Genomic DNA, 23525 nt, shown 5'->3' on the forward strand with positions numbered 1-23525 from the left:
CAACTCTGCCTTGAAAACATCCCTTTTCCCTATAAGGAAGATCTTATCCCCTTTTCATCTGACCTCTCCACCTTCCTCCCATGGTGCTCCAAATCATCCTTCTATCATCTTGGCTTATTAACAGAAGCAGAGTAGCAGAGTTGCCCTTGTCCTGCTGTGGCTTGCAGCCTGGTCCTTGGTGGTACACCATAAGGCAACAGAGATGGACAGATCCTGGATGTGTTCTCCTGATTCCTCCTGGTTAGAGGATCAGAGAGTCTAGGGGGATTTTCTCACCTGCTGAGGTTTTGCACCACCGTTCACACTTCCTCTTGGTTTCAAAGCGGTTGCTGTTCCCTTGGCATCCCCCAAAGATGAAGGGTCGACAGGCGTTTGCTGCTGGGTGGAAGTACCAGCGCAGGGTGTAGTGTCGACAGGAGCCCTCATCCATTGGCTGTAGGCAGGGGGCTGCAGGGAGATACCCCACAACCACTCACATTTGGGATTTAGGTGGGAAAAGATCATCCTGGTTCCACCTTGGACAAACACATGGGGCTGGTGCAATGGCTCCCACTGTCACACGGTTATCACAATGAGGTTGGAAGACCAAAAGGGGCAACAAGGACCAAAGGTGGATTCCCACAGTGGGATGAGCACAAAGCTCTTTGCTGTAGGGTTAGTTGCTTTCGGGGGCATTGCACAGGAGACTCTCACCATGCGTTTTGTCTTGTATGGTTGGGCAACACAGAATGGGCTGAAAACACCCCCTAGTTTGTTCACCACCAGAACGAATGGCACGGCTTTAAGCCAAGTGTGAAGCTGAGATTTGAACCTCTCTACTTGCGGCATGTGTAGCTCTTTCAGCCCCACATCCCCTTGATCTCAGAGCCAAAAAGCACTTCCCACCCGGGAAGTGACTTCCCTAAATGTCACTTCATTCAGTTTATTTCACCTGGTAATTGATTGTGAGCTTCTCGGCGCTTGTACAGAGGAAGACCTGTTATCGGCCTCACGCTGGAAGCTGCTGGGGAAGCAAATGGAAACCACACATAATAAGGGCAGGCAAACAAATTAGCCGTCATTTAAATATTGATCAATGGAGCCTTACATGGCTTTCCACTGGCTAACAAGTTCCCTTAATAAATGTCATGGAGCTATTGGTGAGGCAGGGGGAGGAACTGGTGGCAATAGAATTCTTAATGGTGTTAAACAACTCAGTCAAAAAGGTTGGGTGTTAGTCAGAGAAAATGGAAGTATTTGTGGTTGCTTGCAGAAGATAAATGTCAGGCTGGAGTTTTGTAAATCTGAAAGCTTTGAAAAGCCAGGGGCGATTGTAATCTGGCAGTAATAACCCTCCGACTGCAGAATCCTGTTAACATTTCCAGCGCCTATCGGCACTCATCACTTAGTGGAGCGATTTATGGGCCCTCCTGCCTCAGACCTAGGCTTTAATGGGATTGTCGGCTGGCGACGGCGGCAGCTGTGATTCAATAACATGTGGTACGCTCTGTCGATCTCAAACCGCCCCGATCCCAAATGCTGCCTTGATATAAAGTGAGTTTAAAGCCAGATGGATGACGTCTCCCAAGTGCAACACAGATATTAGGTGAGAGTTTGAGTGATGGGAAGGAGGAAAGCAGAGATAGTTAAGGCCAGCTCCAGGTTCAGCTGGATATGTGGGGATTATTTGTTCCTTAGCGGGTTACATGGGAAAAAAAAAAAGAGATCATCATCAGTAGGTTTGACTTAAAACTTCCCAAAGCTCAGGAAAGTACCATCATGTGTAATAAAGGTGAGGATATATAAAATGTAGGTCAACAACCTGTATAGGCTGCCACTTGTTTTGAGATTTGAAAGCATGTGTTATTGGAGTCACACTTTTTAAATATATTCCAAGGTAGCAGAATTGATTGGCCAACTCATTTGTCTTTCAGAATGCATCTTGCCCTGTGAATGCGTATCTCTCTGAGCTGAAGCAGTGACTGTCCCCCTGCCCATACCAATGGCTGCTCCATCCATACAACTCAACCCTCCTCCTCCTGTTGACAAAATCTGAGCAGTCATGGTGTAAACATCTGAATTTCTGGTTTGCTAAACTGGAAGAAATGAGACTCAACTCTCCCTCCTCTTGAATTCTGCACTTTCTTGTTTGGACTTTGAGTACTGAGTGTAGAAAATGCTTCATGAGCAAGCCCATAATCCCCTATTCTTTTCCACCAGCATTTCTGCACAGTGCTTTCACTCTCTATCTCCCAGAAATCAAGACTAAAAGGCAAATGTCGCAGATGAAGTCAGAAGGACCATGGGTGAATGTGGAGTGGTCTGATTATGTGATGGATATGTGGGAAGGTGTTTCATATGGGTCACACTTGGTGAAGGTAATTTCCATCTTGCTGCCAAGATTCAGAGCAGAAATGCTCAGAAACTTCTAAAATCAATGATATCAAAGGCTTTGTTCACCTCCATTGAGTGTGCAGGGCACAGGGATGCCCATAGAACCCTGAAAAGCCACCCATGAATTATTAGCCAATGGGGATAGAAAGAGGCATATGATTGGTATGTGCTGAAGGGATCTTATTGGTCATCAGGTCTGCATGATGTTGGGCAAAGATGTTCCTCACTGTAATGCTCACTGCAATGGTTCACAGAAAAAAAGGGTAGATGATCTGAAATTAAGCTGAAACTGCCCCATCCTGTCCTTTCCCTGGAGAGATGGTCATTCTCAGACAAGCATTAATGGATCTCCTGGTATCCATCGTATCCATCTCCTGGGCTTTCCTGCCAGGACACCATCCCAGTTAATCCCAGGGTGCTCCTGGAGCAAACTGGGGTTCATCCTATCAGCTGTGCCAGCAGGCCAGGCCATAATATCCTTCCAGCCCTGTACAGGCAGGACTGTATTGCATGCATCTGCAGAGCAGGACCTTGGCTGTTCTGTCTCTCCCTCTCTCTTGGCCAACATAAAGGGAGAGAAATTGAGCTACTTGTTTTCACATTAGCTGCAATCATAAGTTTTACTCATTAATGTGTTCATGAGGCCCTGGGCAGAAACAGTCTGTAATAGCTTGAGTGTTTGGTCTCAGGGATGCAATTTTTGGCTGGTAGAAAGCCTTACTAGAAGTTGCAGAGGACATGAGGGGGACAACATCAGCATGAAAACGCTGACTGCTTTCTTCCAGCACTTAAAAACATGTTCTTTGATAGGTGGTGATCACCAATGGGGCCACGTGTGTTTGGCTTTTCCCTCACCCACACACTGGAGTGTTGGATGATCTCAACCCTGAGACACAGAGAAGCATGGGAGATCTCATGTAGGAGCCCTTGCTGGAAATCCCATATCTGTGTCCTTTCTACCACAGGGGAAAGGAATTTAGCACTGGGCTCATGGTGGGCTCTGGGAGAGGTGAAGACATCATTTCCCATGATAGAAAAGACCAAAAGCAATCAGCCAGGCAGCTCTACTTACCTGTCGTAAGAGAAGGTGCCTCCAGGAAGGACTCTGATGATGTCATCCACGTGGTCATGCTCTGGGTTTTGTTGGACATTTCTTCCTGGTTTTCACCATCCCTTTGAGAGTGTTTTTGAGGCTGAAAATACCCTTGGAGATGCCTCTTGAATTCAATTGCTTCCAGGCCTGTGGATTTAATTGCTGGGTCAGTGATGATGAAATCTGGCACCACAGTTTGACAGCTGAGCTCTCTTGCTTAGAAAATAATTGTAGTTCAACAAAATGACTTCTAGTATGGGAGAAAAGTCACAACTCAGTGTTGCACCTGCAAAAACTCACAGCTCACAGGTATGGCTTCAAGTTAGGACACCATTTTCCAAATCATACACGCTCTAGAGAAGGGCAAGAACTTATGGACAGATCATACTGTCTCCTGTCTTCTCAAGGAAGGCTGGAATATGATAAACTTACTCAGAATAAAGGCTGGTTTTAAAGGAAGCTGTTCCCAAGGAGTGTGGTGGAACTCATTGGTACCTCCATGGCTGCATTCACAGTGTCACTTGGGATGGAGTTCTGACCAAAGCTATAATTAAAGGTCTGTGGAACTGTAGCATCTTCACAATGTGGACACACTGAAGCATTGAGCTGTGCCAGTCTTGTTGGATGGGCAGCATGTTAGTAGGGCAGATAATGTATGAGTTTTGGCTTTACGTATGTACAAGGTTGGAAGCTACAGGATGGTAGATCTGATAGAGCCTGGCTGTGCAGAGTTGACCCAGAAACATGTTTTAAAGCAATGTGGACCAGCAAACTGAATCCATTCCATATTAACTCCGTAGCATGTCTACTGTGGTTTTGATCTAGCTTTGCAAACTTACTGTTATTTCAAAAACGATGCCTTGAACATGAGTTGGAGGCAGGACCATGTGCTTCTGGCTGAGCATCTGGATAACACACAGAGCCCTTGGGTAACATCCGAGTTATGAATGCAAAACATTTCAGCAAGGGTTTTTTTTTGTAGGAGCACGAAGGCTTCTGTGTCCAAGAGCATTCAGCACGCAGGATTCATATGCCCTGATTTATTACAGCAGCAAGTAGAGGCCAGTGCAAGGGCAGGATCCCAGGGATGGGGCCATGGATAACACCAGGGAGAAACAATCTCTACCCTGATAGCTTTGCTTTCTAGATACAGAGCAGGAGAGGGGGAAGCAGAGTTTGGAAAGGACTATATCGTTCCTAATGTAATTGGGAATGTCCCACGCCAAGGGAGTCCCCAGCTGCTCTGTGTGTCTGCAATTACATTGGCTCAGTACAACTAGAGCAAGGTTGCTGCCAAGCAGCTCAGCTATTTTCTTGACCCATCTCTCTGTTCAGTAAGTCCCTGGCTTTGTGAAATGCTCTGATTTCATATACTATGAAACAATGTGCTATGAAGGCTAAACAACAACAACTACAACAACAACAACCAGTTGTGGAGGAAAAAATTAAAGCAAATCAATTCCTGGAGAAGATACATTCATTTTAGAGGCAAGTTGCTGCTCATCCTTTGATTATGCCTGTTTCAAGCACTGAACAGGTAGGAAAAGACTAACTGCCGTGGCTGCAAGAAGTGTGTCTGGTGCCATCCAAGTCAGTAATGTCCTCGTGTTACAAAGCCCAAAGACATCCTATGACAATGTACAGAGTGTAAGATACATCCACGCATACCGTATCTGGGGTTGGATGCATCACCTTGGGCACTGCCCACCCAGAAAGTGACTCTTCTAAGTGTCGTTTAATTCAGCACAGAGGATAAGCCCTTGGGCAAATGTTGGTGTTGGACTCCATGATCCTTATAGGTCCCTTCTAACTTGGGATATCCTATGATTCTATGATTCTGAATGTGAATATTCTATATATCAGCAGATTAACCATCCAGATGACATGGACCATAAGAAATAGGTCTCCATAGCAGGAGATGGAATGTTGTATTCTGTCTTGCAGTACAGGGTGGAAGTTGGTGACCTCTTGGTTTCCCTCTTAACCCTGTTTCTTTATATTTCCCTCAAGAAATAGCCCCCTCTAAAAGCTGGGACCTAAAAACATTTGATGATCCAGGATCATTTTCCATGTTGAAACTTAGAAAAAGGCATTTGTTCTTAAAGACATCTTTTCCCTCAGTCTAGGGGTAAGGTGAAACATCCTTCAAGCCGATGCACATTCCCATGTATTTCTATGTGGATATCAGCAGACTTACCCCTTTCCACAAGAATCCTTCCCAGCTCATCTCCACAATCTGCAAGCAGAAGACAGGGCAGAATTTGTTTGCTGCTTTTTTTTTTTTCTTTTTTGGCTGTTGGAAAGTTCTGTTTTTTTTGTTTTTTTTTTTTTTTTTTTAATTGAAATGATTATTGTTATAGGCAGCATATGCTTTCATGGGTTATATTCGATTTCCACTCCTTAAGACATTCAAATGCTTCCTAATGTCAGAAACAAGCGTGACTCCATCTTAATCATCTTGGCAAGTGCAGTGGTGACCTCCAATCCTCTTTGGCCATAGGAATGCTTGAGGGAGTTGGGCAGCTCTGCTGGACCTTTGCAGGGCAAGGAAGCAACAAGAACAAAAGCCAAAAACCTTTGTGATGTGGGGGTTTTGGGTTTAAAAAATCCCCAAGTATGGTTTTCCCCACTAATTTTTTGTTACCCTTGCAATCCTGGTTGACAGATATGGAACAAGCTGCCCAGGGAGGTGGTGGAGTCACTGTCCCTGGAGGTGTTGAAGACATGAGGAGATTTGTCACTGAGGGACATGGTCAGTGGGCAATATTTGTGGACAGTTAGGCTGGATGATCTCAGAGGTCTTTTCCAGCCTTAATGATTCTATGATTCTGCTTTCACTGAAGAGGTGTCAAGAAGTGCCATGAAGCAGAGAGGAATTAAAGTGTTGCTATCAAGCAAAATGAAGCTCCAAACTTTCCCCCGTGACCCAGAGCCTTTCACCAATCAGTGGGGAAATGGAGATGAGCGGGGAGGAAAGCTTTGCTGACAAAACCACCGGGGGAAGAAATGTGAAGACAGAGAGTTTAAAGGGAAAGAATTAAGAGTGTGAGTAGGAGGTCAGGGCTACAGCAGAGATTCTGCAGCCCAGAAGCCCACACTCATCTGCAAGCATAGCGAGGTGACGCTTCTCTGCTCACTGCTAATGGGGTGATATTTGCTGTGTCGAGCGAGCATGTGCTGCCACTCAAATTACTCCAATTTAGTCACTGCCAGCAGTCAGAGCGATGGCCCCAGCAGCTCACCAGCTGACTTACCGCATTGGCCTCTCATTTCGCTCCTGACCACCTCCTTCACCTCTTCCTCCTGTGCCGCAGGGAGAAAGAAGTGATTAATAGAGATTTTCTACCCCTGCTCCATCTCCCCTCAGCTTTTCCTTTCCCATTCTGTTGGTGCAGCCTCGCCTTGAGCACTCCGTGCAGTTTTGGGTGCCACAGCAGAATAAAAACATAAAACAACTGGAGAGCACCCAAAGGAGGGATATGAAGGTGGGGAAGGCTCTGGAGGGCAAGATGCATGAGGAGTGGCTGAGGTCCCTTGGTTTGTTTGGCCCAGAGCAGAGGAGGCTGAGGGGAGGCCTCATGGTGGCCTACAGTCATCTCATGGTGGCCTACAACTCCTCAGTGGTGGGTCTACAGTCTTCTTCTATTAAGAAAAGGTTCTGCATCAGAGGGTGGTGGGCATGGAACGAGGTCCCAAGGGTAGCGGGCCCAGCACCTAGCTGTTAGAGCTCAAGAAGTGCTTGGACACCACTCTTAGACATAGGGTTTAGGTGGTCCTCTGCAGAGTCAGGGTTGGACTCAATGATCCTTGTGGGTCCCTTCCAAGTGGGGATATTCTATGATTATGTCCCAGCCAGACTTCTCTTCACAGAATCACAGAATCATTAAGGTTGGAAAAGATCATTAAGATCATCTAGTCCAACCATCAACCTGTTTTTACGATAAGGGTGGTGAGGCACTGGAACGTGTTGCCAAGAGGTGTGTGGATGCCCCACACTTGGAGACATTCAAGGTCAGGCTGAACCAGGCTCTGAGCACCTGATCAAGCTGTAGATGTCTCTTTTCGTTGCAGGAGAGTTGGACCAGATGACCTTTAAAAGTCCCTTCCAACTCAAATGGTTCTATGATTCTGTGAGTTTAAGTTGAGCATCCTCCGTGTCCAGTGGTATCCTAATGCAACTTTGTATGATATGGTCACTGCCTTTAAAGGATGACAAATCTTGGGGCATTTACTGTGTAGAAAGCTTGGCTTAACTCAGTATCCCATTCATAGGACACCCTTGCCATTAACACCTATTCCAAAATTAATACTGCCAGACATCTACACATGAAAAGATGCAAATACAGTGTGGTATCAATCCTATCTGCCAAGCATGAGTTTGAAACATCACAGTAAGGATGGAAGAGGAGAAATATGCCCCAAGCTCTGGGTCATTGTTTACACCCTCAGCGTGCTGCCTAGCACATTGCTCCTGCCTCAGCCCATGCGCATTTGGTATCTCTGGATAAAAGCCAACACTTTCATTTCCCAGATATTCTCTGCATGAATTTATTTCTCGTCAATTCCCTCCTCCCTTACGCCTCTTAGGGGCATTTTGCCCTATTTTCTCTATTCAGCCCTGTGTAAGGGGATGTCATCTTAGACTAAAGTACTTACAGAAAGACCAGGATCTCCCTTTTCTCCTTTCTGACCAACTGGACCATTTTCACCCTGTTAAAAACACTTAAGTCATTACAAAAGCTCTGTAGATTGAACATTAAATGCTCCAAGAATAAGTGCACCTTAGAGAGGAAAGGATGCTCTAGAAATGGAGATGGAGAAAAATGTTCATATGTTTTCCCATAAATTTAAGGGTTATCAGTGAGCAGGAAGGAATGGTTTCATCCACATGCAGGGAAACAAAGTGTGTATCGGAGGGCTGGTGCAGGCTCCCTCACCAGGACACAAGGATGGCTCATCCTCATACTGACCATTACTCCTTTTTGCCCATCCATGCCCGGAGGACCTCTGAGGCAGAGCTGAGGTCTTCCTCTTCTCCCTCGTGGACCCTAGAGAAGATGAGAACAGCTCCATTAGCAGTACTGGGACAACTTCTGGAGATCCTTCATGACACGACTTGGGGTATTTCCCCTAAAGCTCAACTTGGGTATCAGTAGAAGAAGATACTCAGAGCCCTCTGGATCTCCAAACAGATCAGATGTGATGAGATAGAGCCCTGGACTTCGCACCATCTGCCCCATGAGAGGAACCACAAGGATCTCCTTACAGTCACACCCTTCAGAAAGGGCAAATGCTATGGGGCAGAAGTTTTCTTTCTCCAGCTCTTTGTTCAGCACTAATTTAAGAAGCAGAGTCTCAGCAGGAGGAGAAGGACTTGCAGAATAAGATAACACCCTCCCACGTTAGAAACGGTTCAAACCAGGGACTTTCTCTTTTAATTTAGGGAAAAGACAAGTAGAGGTGTGGGTGTAGAAAGCAGCATCTCACAGTCTCTCATTAATCAGTGTCTAAACAAAAGTCATTTATTATCTCATACATGTCTTTCTGAGCATGCAGTGCTTGTAAATGCTAATCTAAAAACTTCCAGCCTTTTTAAACATACATGAAGGGCTCTGGTACTTTCGGCTCCTTCCTCCCTTGTGTGATTCTTTTGATAGATTTTTCATGACAGTGTGCAGCCTGGGGAGTGAGGAAGGAAAGAACAATAGTCTGGGGCTGGATCTGGTCCATACTTTAGTGTTCTAGAAGGGGGGGTTTCTACACCTTGCACACCCTAGGGGCAGTTCTCCCAATAATCACTCATGATTTTGTGATGAAACAGTGTGGGATCCAGCTGTAGCTGCTGAGCAATGCTTCCTCTGTACTCAGATTGCTCTGAGTCAAGCCTTTATTTGATGTCACTGGACACAATACAGACGTTCAACCTGATTATCACTTCAACATGGACCTTTGCTCCACCACCTTCCTTAATTCTTCCCTAGGACTTAAACACCAGTGTTGGGAATTCCTTGCGTTCTGGCTCCAGATTTTCTCTACACGTGATGTTTTTTGGTTAATAATCAACAAACCTACACAGATACCTTTGTATCAATCCTCTGCTAGGCGTTAGTTGGAGTTGGAAGGCTCTAGAGTTGGAAGGGACTTTTAAAGGCCATCTGGTCCAACTCCCCTGCAATGAATAAGGACATCTACAGCTCAGTCAGGTGCTCAGACCCCCATCCAGCCTGACCTTGGATGTCTCCAGGGACAAGGCATCCACCATGTCACTGGGCAGCCTGTGACAGTGCTTCACTACCCTTACTGTAAGAGTGGTGTGAATCTAGTTGATCTAATGAGGTCCAGACTCATTTGAACTTCATGCAAAATTGGGTCTGAACAATCCCAAATTCTACCTTTGACAGCAAGAACATTTTTCACTGATGTACCTTCACCAGCACAGATCTGTAATGCCAGATGTAGCTGCACATCAACTACGTTCTTCGTGCTTTTAAACGTGCTTGTAATTTGGCACAGGACCATGATGCAATGGCCATGAGAGTTTGGATTATTTGGATGGAATAAATCTGCAGTACATAACAGATTAAAGCCAGAGTTCCTACTTCTTTTCCTCATCTCCAAACTACAGCACAATCTACTTCCCATCTGGCAGCAAACTCAAGTATTTTTTGGCATTTGGGGATATGGTTTAGTGGGCATGGTGGTGCTGGGTTGATGGTTGGTCTTGATGACCTTCGAGGTCTTTTCCAGCCTTAATAATTCTATGATTTTACAGACAGTATGTGTACATGTGCTCCCTACACACACATACACACACACACACACAGATTAAATCCTTAGACTTATTTCACAAGGACACATCACTCAATGGTGAGACATGTCACACCAACTGAGGCCAGTACAAGTTAAAACAAGGCTATCTCTGAGATGGCTGATTTGACATAGTTCATCTTTCACATAGCTACCCAACTTCAGCTTTTCTTTTGTCCTCTGTTCTTTCATGTTAATGTCTATATTCTTACGTCCAAGCCTGAAACTCAGCCAGTTCCATCACTTGAAAAAGGTATTTTCATTTCCAGTCCTCTTTCACTTGAAAAGTTTTTCTTTACTTAATGGATGCTACCTAAGGGTGGGTGATTAGCATTAATCTCTAGCATTGTCCCTCTGCATTGTGTTGGCAGCAGCAAGACACCCTTCATTACCATAGAATCTGGAGGCAGCATGTTCCTACTCATAAACAGCATTAGCATGTCTCATTTCCAAGTCTCTTTGTTATATTTCAAAAGATGCCTAGCATGTCTTGCATGCAAAGGCACCTACTAAGAGTGGGCTTCAAATGGGGTGTGTAAGCCACTTGCTCCTTCTAAAGCCTGGGTATCCTGCTCCCTAGATAATTAGTAACAGGATGGGTACACTTGATGCTAAACTGAAATGAGCAGCCTTCCTTCCTTCACTGAGAGGTCCTGTCTTATGCTGCAGATAGGAAAAGAAGAGAGGAAAGGAAAAAATACTTCTGGGGATAAATACACCAAGAGATGAAGTATATTGACCAAGATCCCACAGAAAGATAGCAGATGTTGCAGCCATCCTCTCTCAGTTTGGAAAACCTCAGGTGCCAGCTTGTAAGTGAGGATATGTACGGAATCATGGAATCATTAAGGTTGGAAAAGACTTCTAAGATCAAGCCCAACTATTGACCCACTCCCACCATGCCCACTAAAACATCTCCTCAAGTGCCACATCTCCACAGTTCTTGAACGCCTCCAGGGACAATAACTCCACCACATCCCTGGGCAGCCTGTGTACACGGTGACATGGGGGGACACATCTGGGGTTCTGTGTCACATGAGGGTCTGAGATGCAACCACTTGGATGGCAACTGGAGAAGAGACTTCTAGCAGAGCTCCGCATGGAAGATAAACCCATGAGGTCTAGGGCAGCATCTTATCTCCTCCTGCTCTTGGAGAAGCATGGCTGTGTGCAGATCCTTGCTGGAGTTGCTCTGTAAGTGTTGGTATATGGGTTTCTAGAGAGCACAGGTGTCATGGCATTAAGAACCATAGAATCATAGAATTGCTCAGGTTGGAAAAGACCTTAAAGATCATCAAGTCCAGCCACAATCTAACCAAACTACCCTAACTCTAACAACCCTCTGGTAAATCATCTCCCTTGCTGCTCACCTGTGGTCCTGGTTTGCCCTGGGGCCCTTGAGGTCCATCTGGTCCGGCAGCTCCGGCTTTTCCAGGCCATCCCATTTGTCCTTTGAAGCCTCCCAAACCAGGAACTCCCTTTGATCCCTAAGAATCATCAGGAGAGAGAAGTTCAGAGATTTTATCAAGCACAGGTGGTTTTAGAGTCAAGCTAAATATTGCCCAAATATTTTCATGGGTCTCAGCAATACAGTGAGACCCTTTTGTTTTGCTTTCCACTTCAACTCTTCCAGAAAGAACCTCGTTGCTTGGTGACATGGATGTTCCTCCCCTCTGGGATGATGCCCAACAATTTCTAATGCCCAACTCTCTTTAAATATGTAAGAAGATTCCTTTAGTCTGTCTTTTCTCACTCCCATGGCCAGAGTGCCTAGGAAGCAGCAGTGTTATCCATTTTCTCTCCTCTGCAGCATGCCCAGCACTCTGTGTATGGTGGTGTAAAAATCATAGAACTATAGATTATCCCAAGTTGGATCCATAAGGATAATCCAGTCCAAGTCATTGAGTTGAATAAACTCTGACAACTCAAAGGTCTGGATGGCTTTTCCTCATGCTAAGCATGCACCCTCCTGGGGTGTCATGCATCAGCAGGAGGTGAATTTAGGAAGACCTTCTCCTGCCCTTTCCACCTGCAGTCCCAGCCTTAATGCTCCAGACAGTTGACATTTGACCACTGAAAAGGGTACCTATGATGCATAAAGTGCATAATATTGTTAACTTGACCTGATGGATGTGGGATTCATTCTTTTATAAATGGCAGCTCGATGCAGTGTGGCAAGCACTGACCTTTTCTCCTTTCTCCCCAGGAATCCCAAAGGCACCATCATCACCTGGTGCTCCTTGTTCACCCTGGAGGGAGCCAAGATAAAATTAATGCTGATGCAGACTTGGCATGGTTGCAATTTCCTGAACGAACTGTCTCTTCTTCACATTACAGTATTATTTATGAAGAGTAACCCATCAGAATCCCTCAGCCTGTGCACTAGTGGCACTGAAAGAGACTGAAAGTAATCATGTTAAAAAGCCCCACTACTTATCATGTGCAGTAGTGCATGAGAAACATCTGGGCTGGGGTGGATGAACTTGGCTGAGTTAAATGAAGAGGTCCCTAACCCCAGATTTCCAAGAATTTTCACCCAAATATATGTTGGGCTATAGGATTATATACAAAATAGCCCTGTTTGTGCTGTCAAAAAGAAATAAGCAGATTACACAGGTTGTTTCCCAAAGGTTTTAGGCAAATTCCCATTTGGAGGCAGATGTGCAATTTAAGTATTCACCTTTGGTCCGTATGGTCCATCTGATCCTGGGATTCCTGGCTTTCCAGGACTGCCAATTTCTCCCTATGGATGCAAAAGCAGTGAACGGGCTGTAAGCACACACAACCTCTAACACACTGGGAAAACTAGCTCCAAAATGGCAAGGTGAGTAAATGGTGCTGTGGAGAGTATGGAAATAATGACACTTCTGGTGGGAGAAACCCTAAATACAGGAAAATTCCTACTTCAGACTGATGTAGACTTTAGACTGCCCTGACTTCATAACCACTTACATGAAAGTAGGTGGGAAATTCACTGAACAGTACTTAATTTACCCAATAGGCAAAGGCAGATGAAGGAAAATATTAATAACAAAAATATATCCCCTTGGTTCAGTTGTCAAGTGCTCCCTTACATCTTATTGAGCTTTTCAAAACCCTTCATAAAAAGACCATTAAGGGCCATTATCCCTGTTTATAGAGAAAGGACCATTGGTCCTGGCAATGAGAGCAATGTGCCTGGCAGTAATTGCAAATCAAGTCCAGGCAGTTGCTAAGCCACAGACCAGAAGGATATTTCAGAAGGAGTTCAGATTGTAAAAAAAAAAAAAAGTGTCAATCCCCAGACTGTGACCACGTATCTCTATGCTGTAGCCTGCAGCTTCAAGCCATAGAATCATAGAATCATTAAGGTTGGAAAAGACCACTAAGATCATCTGGTCCAGCCATCAATCCATTGCCACTGTGGAGAGGGTCTTCTTCTGCATGAGCTAGCATGGTTTCTCCAAGCGTGGTGTTACCCTTGCAATGAGTAAGAAATAGGAATCACTGCTGGAAATGGGGCTACCAGAGCAGGAGATAGAGCTAGGCTGAGCTCACCTTGATGCCCTTGGCTCCTGGAGCACCAATGCGTCCTGGCAGCCCACGTAAGCCCTGCGGAGAAAGCAAATCATGGGAAGTCATTGATGTTGCATCAAGGTGAAGGCAAGTAGGGTGAAAACTGTGCACTCGGTTAGCCCTAATGCAAGAATATCCCTGACCCATAGAACCCTTCCCTATGAACCCCATCCAGCCTGGAGCCTGAGTTCTCCTCCCCGCTTGTCCCAACCTTTGTTTCACAGGATGACAGAGTGGCTGAAGTTGGAAGGGACCTCTGGAAGTCATTTTATCCAACCACTCCACTCAAGCAGGGCCATAAAGAGATGGCTGTCCAGGACAACATCCAGACAGGTTTCTGAATATGGAGATTACATACGATCTCACCCAGCCCCTACCTTTGTTCCTTTCCGCCCAATGTCCCCAGTGATCCCAGGATCACCTTTTTCTCCCTAAAAATAAAATAAAATAAAATAAAATAAAATAAAATAAAATAAAATAAAATAAAATAAAATAAACATATAATACACATCCTGACAGGTTAAGAATGCAGCCCCGGTGATAGCATCACTTTGCATTTATATTGTTCTTTTAACCACTGGGGACTCCTGGAAAATTTGCAGATCGTAGATTCATAGAATCACAGGATGATTTGGGTTGGAAGGGACCTTTAAAGATCATCTATTTCAACATTGCTGCCACGAGCAGGGACATCTTTCACTAGATCAGGTTGCTTAAAACCCTGTCCAGCATGACTTCCAATAATGGGGAATCCACAGCTTTTCTGGTCAACATATTCCAGGGTCTCTCCACTCTCATTATTGAAAATTTCTTCCTTATAACCAATCTAAATCTATTCTTTTTCTATTTAAAACCTTTGCCCCTTGTCCTGCCACCATAGGCCCAAGTAAGAAGTCTTTCTCTGTCTTTCTTATAACCCCTGTTACATATTGAAAGACAGGAAGTTCTCTCTGGAGGCTTCTTTTCTCCAGGTTAAATGACCCCAGCTCTCAAGTAACAAAGGAAAACTCATGGTGAATTACATGGGAGAAGTTAAACTCCACCACCAGAGATACACACATAAATTCTCTACTGGCATCTAGAGAGGTCTCCTCCTAAAAACTGGGCCAGGATGTGCATTAGAGCCCTCTCTAGAAAGTTTAGGCAGAAATTTCATCTCTCTTTTGGAAAGAGTCGCCCTGAACTCTTGTTCCTAATTCCAGTAATGGGGAACACAGAGTGCAGGAGGAGAAATGAGCTCAGATTTGAGAAAGACCAGGGGCCTCTTTCTGCCTTCCAAACTAACAGTGTCCTTTCCTGCTACTCACCGGTTTCCCCTTCTGTCCTTGAAGACCTCTGTCACCTTTAGTTCCCTTGATGCCATTCCTCCCATCGAGGCCTGCTGTTCCCTGCCAAAGAGGAGCACAGTGAATTTCTGTGTTAGCTTTTGCAAGGAGACCACAGAGTACAGTCATCAGGATGGAAACTCAACAGTAAGAGCCAGAGTAGCACGTTCCAACAGTTGGAGACCAGAAACCACCCTAATAACAGCACTGAGAGATGAGGCTTGGGTTAACAACCATTCCCCATGGACTTGACAACCACTAGCAAGTGCAACCCAGAAGCTGGCTTTTTTATAATCACATCTTGGGAAGCTGAGGCACACAGCGGTTAAAGAGTAGTTCTGGGGAAGAAAATCAGGATGGTGGTGGTTGCAGTTGAAAATAGGAACAGAAGCACTATGTAGGTAGCATCCCACTGTGTGAGTTGCTTTGTTGGGTTGCCCACAGTCCTGGGCACTGTGTCAGCAGCTCCGTTTCAGACCCATTCAGTCAAGGGAAGACGTGCTAGGTGGTGAAATTCAATTTGTGAACAAACACTCTACTTGATGAGTGCAGATCCATGCATGGGGCTGTTCACTATTTCAGTGCAAAGAACATCTCGTATCTGGTGATAAAAGAGATTCTCATCCAGCCCAAACATATGGGCAATATAGGGCAGAGGTACTCCATGAAAACACCACAGCTTTGCTGTGGTCCATGAGCCATTCTGCAGCTTAGCTCAGCCTGGGACATATGAGACTACTTCAAATCCATCCCCAAGCTTAGATGCCCTTTATATTTTGGAGTAAAGGCAGTATTTGAGAACAGACCACATGCTCTTCCATGGCTCTGTTGGTCATGTCTGGATCGGGTAAAGTCCATGCTCCTCAAGCCCTGCCTGCATGGTCAGGCCTGAATATGTCATGCATGCTCTTTATTTACTGGTAACTATTTATTGAAGCAATCAATAGGAAGCTCTTGCTGAGGAAGTAAATGGACTATAAAAAGCACAACTAATTAGAATTTCTGTTTGCTAGGACAGATTGCACGTTTGGAGGGTAATAAACCTTTTGGTTCAATGGTTAAATCTCAAGAGCCCAGGATACCTTCAATTGCCTGGCATTTTTCAGATTGCTCTGAAGTAGGTACAGATCCATCTGGCTAGGGATTTATACATATACACCTGTACCTAAGGGGATGGGCTAAGGCTTATTCTTGAATACTGCCTGATCCTGAAGGAACTTGACTCTAGTTAGCAACTTCCCAATTAGCTCTAATAGCCCTCTCAGCACCTGAATTTATTCATCCATAGGGGCTTCTGTATCAAAGTGAGACCTTTCTGTCTTTTCTTGTGCTTCCCCTACCTTCCTGTCTCCAACTCATAGCTCTCCTGTGAGCCTTGGACTGCAAGGTGTTTCTTGCCTTGAACCTGAAGGGAGCTCAGATGGCTTTAGGAAGAGTAGAGCTCAGAGTACGTGCTGTTAAGTAGAAGGGTAGACGGTCTTAGGCGTGCCTACTCAGTACTGCAGTAAATCGTAGAATCATAAAGGTTGGAAAAGACCTCTAAGATAATCAGATGCAACCATCAACCCATCCCCACCATGCCCACTAAGCCATGTCCCTCAGTGCCAAATCTCCTCATATCTTGAACACCTCCAGGGATGGTGACTCCCCCATCTCCTTGGTCATCCTGTTCCAATGTATTACCACTCCTTCAGAGAAGAAATAGTCCCTAATAACCAACCTGAACTGCCCCGTCTGAAAAGAGTCAAGAAGGAAGAGGATTTAAAAACAAGAATGAGTGGAAAATGTTTGTGCACTGAGCAAGGGAAACAAGCTGAATGGAAATTTGTTCCCTGAGATTTACATTCTGTGTTTTGCCAGGGCAAATAAAAGCTGGGCAATAAAAGCTAGTAAAATGGCAGTTTAAAGGCAATTACTAGTGGACTACTGGAAATGGCTTTTGCTGTTTGGTTCTGTTATTAAAGTGTTGCTGGAACAGGGTTCATTTAACTGTAAAGGCACCAGGTTGCACAAAGGCACGGCAATGCAGAAGCTTAGTCATAAGTCCTGACGCAAAGATGACTTTGAGCTGAGGTTCTCTGCACAAATTCCTGCAAAGATTTGGGCTGGAGCCAGGGAAGAGCCTGCGTCGTCACTAGGCTCATCGTCTCCATTCAGACGAACCGGGAATTTAGCTGGGTGACCCTTGGAAAGCATCATATCCACCTGCAGGAATGCATTGCAACCTGAAAAGATCAATCCGAAGCAGCAGGGAAGAAAACATCAATGGGCTACTGCATTTCCAAACCATGATATAGGCCAGCCACGTTCAATCCAGGCACAGGGAGGGCAGTGCTGTGCAGTGCAGACTCAAGTGATGGCAAATAATTGTATGCATTTTGGTTCATCTGCTAAACACAACAAAGAATATGCAGCTGCTCTTTCCATTTTGATAAAGGAGTTTGAAAAAAAAATCATAAATTTATGTTTATGACACCATTTTCAGTTGATATCAATACAAGACCTGCAAGTCTTGGAACGTATAGAGTTGCAATCTAACATTCAACTCAAAAAATCTGATCACGTCTCTTTACCACTTTCATTACCCCTCTCTTACCAGAGGAAAACATCCCTCGCTTCACAATCACACCTTATTCATGTGCATGCTGCCAAAAAGCAATGACATGTGTGAACAACTGTCAAGGATGAAGTGCAGGAAAAGTAAAATTTCATCGAAAGATCCCTGATGAACACCTTGAGAGCTGACCAAGGATTGCAGCCACTTCTGTTGAACCGGACTGATGCATCAGTTTCACAAAATCAAGGTCAATTATTCCACCAGTTGTATGCTTTTGTTCTTCTCTCTCTTTTTTTTTTTAAACACTTAATGAAAAACATTAAAAATTAAAATGTTTTGTTATGTATATAGCAATGATAACATATACTTTAACTAGGGTTTCTCCGAAAGTAATGTCTCTTGTTTTATTAAGTTGGCCCATAATGTCAGAGGCAGATGTTGGTGGTATGGTAGTAGAAGCTGAACCTTCCCACCAATATTCCCTTACATTCTTGTTGCTGTGTGACAGGTGGTAGCAGAGGGGCACAGTCTGACAGAATGTCATCTGATGTGGAAGTGTGTATGAAGCAAAGGTGTATCACTGAATTCACCCATGTGGAAAAAATTGCATCCATTGATATTCACTGACACCTGCTGAATGTTTATGGAAACCAAACAGTGGATGCTGCACAGTGAGGCAGTGGGTGGTGCATTTGAACAGTGACAGCAGTGGGCCATCTCTGTTGGTGTATATTTTTATGAGCATAAGATACAAACTCTTGTCTATCGCTAGTGAAAATACTTAGCTGCTGGTGGTGACTATGCTGAAAAACATTGGTTTGTAGCTGAGAATTTGCTCTATCAAGCAGTGTTATTGTGCCCTTTGTATCTGTTGTAGTCTCCATGGAAATAATTGGGAGGCACTACTTTCGGAGCAACCAATGTGTATGAGGGCCAAAGCCCAAGCAAGCCAAAAGGTTGGAGACTCATGGCATGGGCTGTTACCTTTGATAAAATGTTTCCCACCTCCTGAGCTTCAGTGCTGGATATTCAATGGGATGATACATCTGAAGTAGCTGAGAGTCTCAATGTGAGAGTTCTAACTGTGTTTTTATCCCTTCCCTGCTGTGTCTTGTGTCTAGATGCCAGTTTATTTGGGCAGAGATTTCTACCTGTGGCTAGAAGGCCTGGCTGACCAAGTTCCTGACCACCTTGGACTTTCCAGAAATCATGGCACCCTCTTTGGCCAAAATCATCTCAGATAATGGCTTTTCCCACTCTAAATGGGAAGTCAGAGGTACCTCTTGTCAGTCCCTGGATGGACATCCACACCCCACCTTTCTGCAGCTCTGGCTTGAGATGACCCACTGGTCAGCAGGCAGGAGAACTGAGCTTCCAAGTGGGTTCACCTACTGGGCTTTCAAATGGGTTCATGCAGCCAGTGGAGGGAGGTAGGGCTCTCACGTTGGTCCCCTGAATAGCTCTTCAATAGCTCTATCTGCTTCAAGAGCTCTAGTGCTTTTATGTTGCCTGATAAAGTCAAATTCATGTTGGGTATTATCAAACCTAGCATTGTCTTGAGTTAGAGGGCCTTGGCTGTAATGTAATGAAGTGGTTCTCTGCACAAATTCCTGCAAAGATTTGGGCTGGAGCCAGGGAGGAACCTGCGTCAACAGCCATTTGGCTTCCTCAGATATAGGGCAAGGATCCAAGGGCTGCTGGGCAGCTACAGAGCCCAGTTCTCAAGAGAACGTGAAGAATATCTCTGAGACCCAATTTGTAAAGCTAGTGAGGAGGACTGCAAGCCAGAATGGAGAGGGCCTAAGAATTGTAGACTTTGAAACACAAAATAGGGAGTAATAGCAAGAGATGGGGAGAAGAGTACTCATAATCCAGCTTTAGGGAGAATAATGGGTTAATCTGTCAGAATTTTAATGCATGAAGGACAAGATATATAGAAGAGGAGTTGGAAACCTTAATACATGATCAAGATTGCACTTTAATAGGCATAACACAGACTAGAATATTAATATCAAAGTGTGATGCAGGGCAAGAATATAAATGTAAGTGTGTAGTGCTTTTAGAAAAGAGGAAAAAGGAAGTGTCTTGACTACCAAGAATGCACTCATTTGCCTTGAGATCCAGTTGTAAAGTCATCTAAATCCATTGAAATTCTCTGGGCAGTGATTATAGGGAGGGAGGGGATACAAATGCCACTTCGTTGGGAAGTCCTATAGACCATCACATCAAAAAGGTAATTGGATGAGACTTATTACAAGCTGGTTTACAAGAGTGATTTATGGCCATGCTGGAACTTTTGTCTCCCCACATATCAGCCAGGAGGGAATTGAGTAGGATGGAAAGCAATGGGCGAGTTTTTGCAGTGAGTTAGTGGTAATTTGTAGATACAGTGGATGGAATTAGAGGGGGCTGAAGGAAATTGAAGACAGCGAGATATTGCCATTGAGGCTTTGCATTAAAGAGATTGGGTACAGGCAGAGTGGACCAAATAGTGTCTGCCTTGAAGAAAAGGGAAAAAGAAGACTAGAGCGATGATAGATGAAGCAGCCTAAACCCCCCTTTCCCTTAACGGGGGAGAAAACAATCAAAGGATCTGTGAACACTTTGGAGACAAAGTGAGACACCGTCAACCTGGTTTTGTGGAGAACAAGTCACATCAGGATGTCACGTCCTACCACAGGTGTCTGAAATAGGTATGAGTCATGGTCTGAGAGTACCCTAAAGCTCTCTATTAAATAGTTTCAGTCCAGCATGCTCGGATGCGGAAAGCGAGCACGGCAGACATCTAACCTGAGGTCAGATGAATTTCATATATCATGGCTCCTCTGTCACAGCCCTGGCTTTGATGGGAGAGTTGCAATTTTAGAAATTTAATGAAAAAACAAAGCCAAGCATAGTGTTCTTAGTCCAGCTCCAAGCATAGCAGGGGTAGCATTCCCTGCAGCAGCACAATCACCAAATAATTCCAAAGAATTGGAAGAAATAAATCCAAAGAATTTCTTTCCAAAGAAGGATTACTTAGCTCTCCTAATGATTAACAGGATGCCAATTTCTGACCATTAATTATATCATGATTGGATCCTTATGGGTGCTGGTAGAAAACTGCACATTTCCTAATCACAAGTGGACAGCTGCTGGTCAGGATGGTGGATTCCCATTGGAATTCAATTGAGCTTCCTTTGCTTCCCCACGAACGTCTTTATTCACCCCCTGCACTACCAAATCTTAATGCTAACAGTTGTCACCTATGGATTCAGGTGCACACAGTGAAGCAGTTTCAAAAATGTACTCAATCCAGTGTCTGCATGTGGTGATCAGAGAATCATTCAGTGGCTTGGTTTGGAAGGGACCTCAAAGATCACCTCGTTCCAAACCCCATTGATGAGGGGTGCAGCATACTGATGCCTTATGTCATCCTCACTGCTCTGGTAAAGTGCTCATCAGTTGCTTGCAGTCAAGCAGAGGTTGAAATGCTTAATTGAATGAGGGCATTTTTCTCAGTAAGCAATTACCAGTTTGGATCACGAGCTCTTAAATACTACACAACATCACCAGTAATCAGCTCAGCAACGTCATCTGTTCATGTCTGGAAATGCCCCTGGAAATGCTAAAGGCATTAAAAGTAATAAGTAGATGCATATTTCATGTGTCTCCTGATGAAAAACACAACGTCCTTTTGCAACTTGCCTTTGGCTTTGTTCCCTCTTGTCCGTGGCTGATTTTCCAGCAAAACCTCTCTGAATGTGGGCTTTGTGGAAAAGCACTGAGCCAACATCACCTCACCTCCCCCATGACCCATACGTGTGGCAGTAGGTGGAAGTGCCACCCCAGTTATGTGCCCAAAGACAGAGAAACATGCTCCAACTCACGGCAGAGCCCAGCAGGCCTGGTTCTCCTGGCTCCCCCTGAAAGGAAAGGGATGATGAGTAACAATGGGAAAGTGCTGCACTTCCTCTGGAATTGGGGATTGCCATAGGACATACCTGCAGCAGATGGAAGGGCAGGTAGGATCCCTTAAACACCTCAGATGGGCAACTGAAGGGAGCCCTACGTCTCCACTGAGTATAACTTAGACAGGAATTGATACCTTGCATGTAAATGCTGACATTTCAGCAAATCATTACTATCATAGCACAGGGAAGATGTCAGAGCACTCTGCTGCTTTAGAAAAAGGGAAGAATCTCTTGGGGTCTCCTGGCAGATCACAGCTACTTCTGCTGTTTGGTAGCTCCACAACATTTCAATCAGCAATTTCAAAGAAGGAATCATAGAATCAATCATAGAATCATAGAATTTCTTAGCTTGGAAGGGACCTTAGAAATCATACAGCTCCAACCCCCCTGCTGTGGGCTGGCTGCCCCCCACCAGGTCAGGCTGCCCAAAGCTCCATCCAACCTGGCCTTGAATGCCTCCAAGGATGCAACACCCACACCCTCCTTGGACACAGAATTATATTGTGAGAAAACTGTGAAAGGATTTTATGTATCAGTTCATGTGTGATTTTACAGTTTAGTCCTCAGAGAGGATACCTTAAGATAGGTGCTGGGTGTACTCACCTTCTGTCCTACTGGTCCTCTTGTTCCAAAAAGCCCCATGGCTCCCTTGGAGCCAGCTTCACCTCTGATTCCCTAAAATTATAGGATACCTGTCAAATACATTCTGAGTGCACCGTGCTCTTGAAGCAGCCCTTCCTGAGAGAGAACCTTATGAAGATGGAAGAGTGAAGGACAACAATCATTTCTATAGCAGGCTTCACCTCCAAGAACCCCAAAGATCTTTATGGCAGCCAGTGCCAGGGAAGGAAGCCACCAACTGCAGAAACCATATAGCTCTGTCCTGAAAGAGAATTAGTGCCCAGTGATGGGGACTGAAGGAAAATAAGCAGAGAAGGGTCTCAAATGTTTTAAAGAAGTAGCCTCTTTGCTAATGCTGAAGTACAAAACCCTGGTTGAATTGCTAGTGGTGGAGTAGTGGTGCTCCATCTAAAGACACTCAGAAATTCAGCTGAGTGCTGAGAAAAGGTGCTGTTGCTTTAAGAGACACATATTATTATTATTATTACTATTTAATAAGAGAGCAGTCTGACAGATATTGTGTGTGGGACTTCATCTGACAAGAACACAAGTATCACCCATGGGACCTTCTCCACGTTGCTTTCACAGTCACAGGGGACCTAATCAGGGACGCTGCTGTTGTAGATACTTATATTTACTCTGCACTGTGTCAGACTTTTAGAACAAAACCCATTATCATGATACAAGAATAGGGATGATTGGCGCATGGAGATTTAATTCATGACTCAGTCTGAGAGTGGGAGAGTTATGTGATTCCTTCCCGTGGAGTGATGGGTTGAGACCTGACACCTCCACAGGTGTCAAGGCTCAAGTCCAACCCCAGCCCATCCCCACCAGGTCTCTTAGTGCCACATCTTCACATTTCTTGAACACCTCCAGGAACAGTGACTCCACCACCTCCCTGGGCAGCCTGTTCCAATGCATTACCACTCTTTCTGAGCTTCAGGGTTTCAAGCAGCATGTCCAGCTCTTGGAGAGAGGAGAAATGGGACTGTTCCAGTGTTATGTGTCTCTGTCACATTGGGAGGTTCATACCTTTTCTCCTGCAGGCCCATCCTCTCCCTTCTCGCCTTTGTCTCCATCAAAACCTGGCAGGCCTTGTTCACCCTGAATGATAGGATAGAAATTAGTGGGGTTGTGCCTCTCTCAAGGAAGGACCTGGCTCTCAGTCAGTGGCTTTGGACCAAAGCACTGGTTTGCAATGGATACCCAAGCTGTTCCCTATGCTGAATCACAACAAT

The 23525-nt window shown here is 44.9% G+C and overlaps 1 protein-coding gene across 3 annotated transcripts in view; it reads right to left on the bottom strand.

Moving 5' to 3' along the window:
- LOC416696 (collagen, type VII, alpha 1-like) overlaps positions 1-23525 on the bottom strand; it is a 95177-nt gene that overhangs the window by 1779 nt on the left and 69873 nt on the right. For 2 of the 3 annotated variants that reach the window (XM_015286002.4, XM_025153153.3), the window contains 16 exons: positions 23320-23391; positions 22267-22338; positions 21580-21615; positions 15136-15216; positions 14206-14259; positions 13811-13864; positions 12954-13016; positions 12460-12522; positions 11644-11760; positions 8437-8514; positions 8123-8176; positions 6721-6769; positions 5664-5702; positions 3446-3613; positions 932-1003; positions 277-447 (listed from right to left, as the gene is read on the bottom strand). In XM_015286002.4, the coding sequence (XP_015141488.3) occupies positions 277-447; positions 932-1003; positions 3446-3613; positions 5664-5702; positions 6721-6769; positions 8123-8176; positions 8437-8514; positions 11644-11760; positions 12460-12522; positions 12954-13016; positions 13811-13864; positions 14206-14259; positions 15136-15216; positions 21580-21615; positions 22267-22338; positions 23320-23391 (1243 nt within the window). The remainder of the gene's footprint in view (positions 1-276; positions 448-931; positions 1004-3445; positions 3614-5663; positions 5703-6720; positions 6770-8122; positions 8177-8436; positions 8515-11643; positions 11761-12459; positions 12523-12953; positions 13017-13810; positions 13865-14205; positions 14260-15135; positions 15217-21579; positions 21616-22266; positions 22339-23319; positions 23392-23525) is intronic. The other variant, XM_025153151.3, reaches the window with a different exon arrangement.

This window comes from Gallus gallus, chromosome 1 (assembly GCF_016699485.2).
Source record: "Gallus gallus isolate bGalGal1 chromosome 1, bGalGal1.mat.broiler.GRCg7b, whole genome shotgun sequence".
Lineage (NCBI taxonomy): Eukaryota > Metazoa > Chordata > Aves > Galliformes > Phasianidae > Gallus > Gallus gallus.